The sequence below is a fragment of the Ixodes scapularis genome, unplaced genomic scaffold (genome assembly GCF_016920785.2).
Source record: "Ixodes scapularis isolate PalLabHiFi unplaced genomic scaffold, ASM1692078v2 PGA_scaffold1__304_contigs__length_218370807, whole genome shotgun sequence".
NCBI lineage: Eukaryota > Metazoa > Arthropoda > Arachnida > Ixodida > Ixodidae > Ixodes > Ixodes scapularis.
In genome coordinates this window covers 122,613,843-122,619,641 of record NW_024609846.1, presented here as the reverse complement: position 1 = coordinate 122,619,641, position 5,799 = coordinate 122,613,843, and the positions used below count along the sequence as shown (strand labels likewise).

The window sequence follows — 5,799 nt, the reverse complement described above, 5'->3', positions numbered from 1 at the left end:
TGTTGACCTCGTTGGTTGCTTGATCTTGGTTGGCAGAAATCCGAGTTCCGGGGGTAGCTCTTGGTTGCGGCGACTTGATCGGGTCTTGCTTGTGTCTTCGTTGGGTCTTCGTGGGCTTGGTGTCGGACTTGCACTGCGGGCCCTTGGAGGAGTACGCTGCAGGGACATGCGTACCCCGCACCTCCACCAGAAATGTCACGAATGAAGGTGACGAAAAGCCGAACAGTGAACTGAAAATAAAGATTTAATGGGCGAACTTGTGCCAACCAAAAATAAATAACGAAAGAGCGTCGAGGTAGCAGAAAAGCGGGCGGCGGTTCGGCGGCACTACAGAGCGCTAGCGAAACTGGGACTGACTCGACAAGGTCGCGGGAGCCGCTTATCTACCCTGCGTCACTATCTCGAAAGTTCGGCAAAGAAGGTTCGAGCGTCGCGCGCTCGGGGCGAGGATGAACTGGCACTTTCGAGAATAACAAAGCAGAAGGAAAGTTACGTCTGCTGCGAGAATGACCGGGAATCTTCTAGAAGACTGTGACCAAGCGTTGCCTTCTCGGCTCTGCGGGCGGCATTCGTGATTGGCGCGCCGGATTCGAGGTTAGGGAAAAAAGAAGACGCGCGACGCAGCACGTTTTGTTAGTCCTAGCGGGTAGTTCAAACGTCAACCGATTCGCAACGAACAAACGAAAGTAGTTTTGAGACGCGCACATAGCTGAGAGTCCGCGCGAAGAACGTCCAGGCTACGGAATCGAGAGACGACGCCACCCGAGCGTTGGGGAACTACTAACGATGCCCGACGTCTTCCTCAAGGCCGACATGAGGGAGCTGTTGGCCAACAAAAAGGTCGCTCTGCTCGGCTGTTCGAACGTGCGGGCCATGTACAAGGACCTGGTATGCCTGTGGCAGGTGGACCAGCTGGTGTCTAACAAGCGTCTCCGCTGCAAAATGGAGGAGAGCCACATGGGGGACGTGCTCGTCTGCCACGGCAAGCAACACAACGGGCGGGATTACCGCGAAGAGCGGCTCTTCCGCACCCGCAATGGGAGCATCAGCTTCTTCTTCCTGACGCGTGTGTGGAGCGACTACGTCCGCAGCATCCTGGCGAGGCTGGCCGACGACGCTCCAGACGTGGTGGCCATTAGCTCCTGCCTCTGGGACATCACTCGGTGGGGTCCCGACGGGGTGCAGCAGTACAAGGCGAACCTGGAGAGTCTATTTGGGGCCCTGCGAGAAGCCCTGCCACCTTCCTGCCTGCTCGTGTGGCTCACAGCACCGCCACTGTCCCAGGACGTGCGGGGAGGCTTCCTCATCCCACAGCTCGAGTTCCTCAAGTACTCGCTCCGGTTTCATGTCCTGGAGGCCAACCTCTTCTGTCGCGGGGTGGCGGACCGCTTCATGGTGGACACGCTGGACCTGCACTTCCACCTGAGGCTGCTGCTGGACCTGCGGGCGGACGACGGCATCCACTGGCTGCCCATGGCCGTGCGCCTGTGCACCAACCTCTTGCTGGGCCACATCGCCCTCTCCTGGGGAAAGCCGATGCCCAACAGGTGTGGATTCCTCAGCGAGCAGGAGCGCCGAGCAGCGGCCCCAGGGAACGTCCCCGACCCAGATCGCTCCCTGCCCGCAGACCTCTCCTTCGGCACAATTTTCGGGGACGACTCCAAGCAGAAGGAAAGTTACGTCTGCTGCGAGAATGACCGGGAATCTTCTAGAAGACTGTGACCAAGCGTTGCCTTCTCGGCTCTGCGGGCGGCAATATCTTTTCGGGAACTAACGCCAAAAATCACTTCAAAACATCCCAGGTTTCGAAGTTGACTTTTGCGTTGGTTTTTGTTATTTGAAACCGGCTTTGAAACCTACTGGGTCTCGAAGTCAGTTTTGGATCAGAAAGGTGTGCACTAGCAGGGTTCAAAATTTGCTGTCAAAATTTTGTTTCCTTGAGACAAGGAAACAAAAAGGAACATACACACCACCGTCTCAAAACCAGCACAGCATACAGCTGTCATTTATTTCCACAAGTCTTCTTCCTTGTCATCCCACACGCTACACATGCTATGGAACCTATTCCTACACACGCTATGAAACCTATTAATTCCGAACTAGAGCTTTAAAAAAATTATCCAACATTCACATTACTTTTTTTGTATGCCATCTCACTACCGAATTCTAAACCAAGAGTGCATCATTCGTTTAGACCATTTGAAGCAATAGCCTGACGAGGAGCCCGTTGTCGTCACGCTTTGACGGCGCACTTTAGTTCACCTTTCTGCCGCCGTCTTGGGGGGGGGGGGGGGGGGGTCTCAGGCATTGTCCCCGCGTAAATATTACCACAACTGTTTAATTGATTGGTGCGGCACACAAACTTCTGTTCGGGCTGGAACTTGGTCAACAGTGTCTGAGATGAGCCCGACGCCCATTTTAGACGTCAAATAAAATTTCGAAATTGCTTTTATAATCTCTTTAAGAGTTTGAATGCATGCGTCTGGAATTCGCAAAATTTAGTGGCCGCGATTATGTCCTCTGTGACCGATTTGCAAAAATAAATGGTTTTACAGTAATGATTCAGATTGTGATTTATTGGGAATTAACCAGTGCTGTTAATAACATGCTCTGTATTGTCCGCTCTGCTGGTGTTTTTTCTGCCGTCATTGCATCCACGCAGCTTGAAAGTGCACTGCTTTATGCGACATGTGGCACGCACACACCGTGGAACTCCACTTCATAGCGTGGCATGTGGTGGCAGCAAAAGCCTCTGCCAAAAACATGCTAAGCACAGCATTTGTGGCGGCAGAAAAGATACAAGGCTATTATCTTGTTCCCGAGAGTACAGTATGTTGCAGGTTAAGACGGTACGGTGAGGGGAAGAAGCTCCGTCTACATTCTTTCCACTTTAGCAGAAAGGATGCTATAGAGAGAAGAAGGAAACCGCCAATCGTGGCAAGCAAACCCTTTTTGGACTGGCAGAAGTGATGGGACACGCCAGGCAGTGTAAAAAAAGGGGAAGGGGGCGGTGGACTGCAAACGTGTTTACCAAGAATAAAAAGGGGGAAGAATGAAAAGAGGTATTCTTCTGTAGATTCCTTTTTCTCCCGGAGCTGTGAATGTGCCATGGCCGGACTGGGCTCAACTCAATGCCCCAAATCATATTTAAAAAAAAAATTATTGCCGGCAGAGTTTTGCGGACTCCTAAAATGCCTTTACAGAGAGGTTCCACAAACCCTCTTTTCAGAACCGTTGGCCTAGATTGCGGGCATGGGCATCTGCAGTACGTTTTGCAGGAGGGGGAGGGGGTAAACCTCGTTTTCTTTCAAAGTTATAGGTTTGAAAGCTACACCCCTTCAGAATAATCCCCCCCCCCCCTTTTCCGCCACTTTGCTGACGCCCATGATTGTGGGCACCTCATCACTTACAAAATGTTTCCTTGAACCCATGTGTAGAAAGTAGGAGCCACCATTCAAGCCCCTGTCATGACTACAGTGCAGACATATCACAATAGCAGGGAAGAACAATAAATAATAATGGACAGTCTGACCGGAAACAATATTGGTACAGTTTCAGACTCGCCGCTCAGCTTGCCAGCTGAGCCAGGCTAGAAAAACGAAATTGGCAAAGTGAATGAGTTGCAAGTATAAAGATGCAATAACAAAACCCTACTGGAGTTCTTAGAAAATGTTGGGGCCTTCTTGTCAATGGAAAAGGCACTCGGTAATTAAATCCAATACTCTTTCGGATAGTGAGATTGATATCGTGGTAAGGTGGGTGCTTGTCCCAAGCTCTTGTTTTAGCACCAGTGGGTGTCAAGTTACACACAGCCAGAAAACAAATCAGCATAGCCAAACGAAGCACAGGACAATCGCATCCGTAAAATAGCCGATGTTCCATATTTCAATTAGTTTTTGATCTCACTCTGCGCAGCACACAATTCGTAGCAGACGATTGTCCCTTTTTGGCTCTGTTCGCCGATGACTTGCCAGTCTGTTCGTCGTTTTGTTTCTGTCAGAGAATGATACCTACCTAGTAGCAAACATACTCATTATTATTCCCTCATGTTAGCAGACGATGCGTCTGGTAGTGGTATTTTATAGCGAGTTCGTTTCACACGCACTGGCACCGTTCGAGTTCTCTCCCAGAATGCATCGCACTCGCAGAGTGTTGCACGGAGAACTGGACTCAAACGAATTCGCCAAATGCACCAAGTGCGGAAGACTGATGCTGCCGCCATCTATGTTGTAGAAAGAATACCGACCTCAAACCGAAACTGGCGCCTTGCTGTTCGGAGTGTTGGGTGGCAATGCGAGAGTACAGTCGCTACCAACGTTTATCTACAAACGTTGGTCGCTGCAGCCTGTAGTTTATAGTTGCGACGACTTCAAGCAACTCGGCTGTCATAGGGATAGTTACAGACGGCGTAAATTTCCGCAACCAGCTGTTTACAAAGCAGCTGGTTGCGATCTTTCAATTCTCATAACCGTTTACACTGAAGAAAATGGATGATGCTGTCCGAGCAGAAGCTTGATCCATTTGAGTATGGCATTATGCGTGGACCACTGAAAGGGTACGCCTTAAAACTAGTCTGCTGGAATACCTAGCAAAACTTTTCAATTTCGATCGTCATTACAGGTGGATCAGATATTAGCTTTGGTGAGGGCGTCAAGAACGAGAGCTTTCTCGAACAAAATATGACGGGGCAAGTTAGCTGAAGTAGGTAAATGTTAAACATGATGATGTTGCCCAAGCCTCGGGTAAAATCACTAAGTTTAGCTTTCTCTGATGCTTATTGGGCAGTCAAAGTTTCTGCTGGGGCAGTTTTGTCGACAAATCTTCAATTTTTCACCCGCACACATTGGTGATAAACATCTCGGGGGCCACTGATGCATTTGTTCTGAGCATTTCTTTACACACTGGTATATTTCAGCGTTTTTACGGCAACAGAGCGACTTAAAACCTCCAAATAAAGCACGGTTTGTCAACTGCTTCCTTCATGAAATAGGAGACGCTCACAGTTCAAGCTCGCGTTTGATTCCGTTGCCCGCGGGACGCAATTTCTATCAGAAAATCTACTTTTTTTCCTTTCAGTTCCGCGACACATCGTAGCAGACAAACTTTCGTCATCTGCTCCAGCACCTTGCCGGCCTAGCCGGAGCGAGGCACGACGGGATTGCATTTTGGCGCAATCTCGATTTTCTCAGTGCAGCAAGTGCATGCACGTGTGGGGTGTCAGCAATCGTTTTGATGGATCCTCTTCGCCCATCAGCATCCACTCAGTAATTTTAATATTGTATGTGGTTCTCAAAACAGTGCATTTAAGACCCTGCGCATCTTGACTTTGTTAAAGCTTAGTCTAGCTGCCAGCTAGTCACCCTACAAATTTATCACCTATTTTACGACTTTACGAAGACTGGAATTGAAAAAGGCTTAAAAGGCAGGAATTGACCAAAACCGTCATCATAGTTGCAAAAAATGGCAACAGCAGCAGAGTATGAGTAGTTACCTTTCCATATTTTTGTTTAGTGCTGACTCAGTTGTGGCCCTGTAGGCCAATGAACTAACTTACTCAGCTCAAGCTCGCCTCGTGTAATAATCGCTTGTGCGACTACCGTATGCTATGCCTGGAGACACAGCTACGCATGCACTCACACCCCCTGAATAAAGTGGCGGATGCAATGACAGTTACTCTTTCACCTTGGAAAATTTGATTTCCTCTCATAGGGTGACCTTCGGTTAGGACTGGTTAACATCTCATTTTGGAAATGCACTACTAATGTAAAGTAAAGATGGAATTAATTAAGATTTATCTGG

At 49.1% G+C, this 5,799-nt stretch overlaps 1 protein-coding gene across 1 annotated transcript in view; it reads left to right on the top strand.

The window, feature by feature from the left end:
* Positions 1-786: 786 nt before the first annotated feature.
* The window catches only part of LOC120839224 (PC-esterase domain-containing protein 1A-like), a 25,567-nt gene continuing 20,554 nt past the window's right edge, over positions 787-5,799 (top strand). The window contains exon 1 of the mRNA XM_042290314.1: positions 787-1,639. Coding sequence (XP_042146248.1) covers positions 787-1,639 — 853 coding nt within the window. The remainder of the gene's footprint in view (positions 1,640-5,799) is intronic.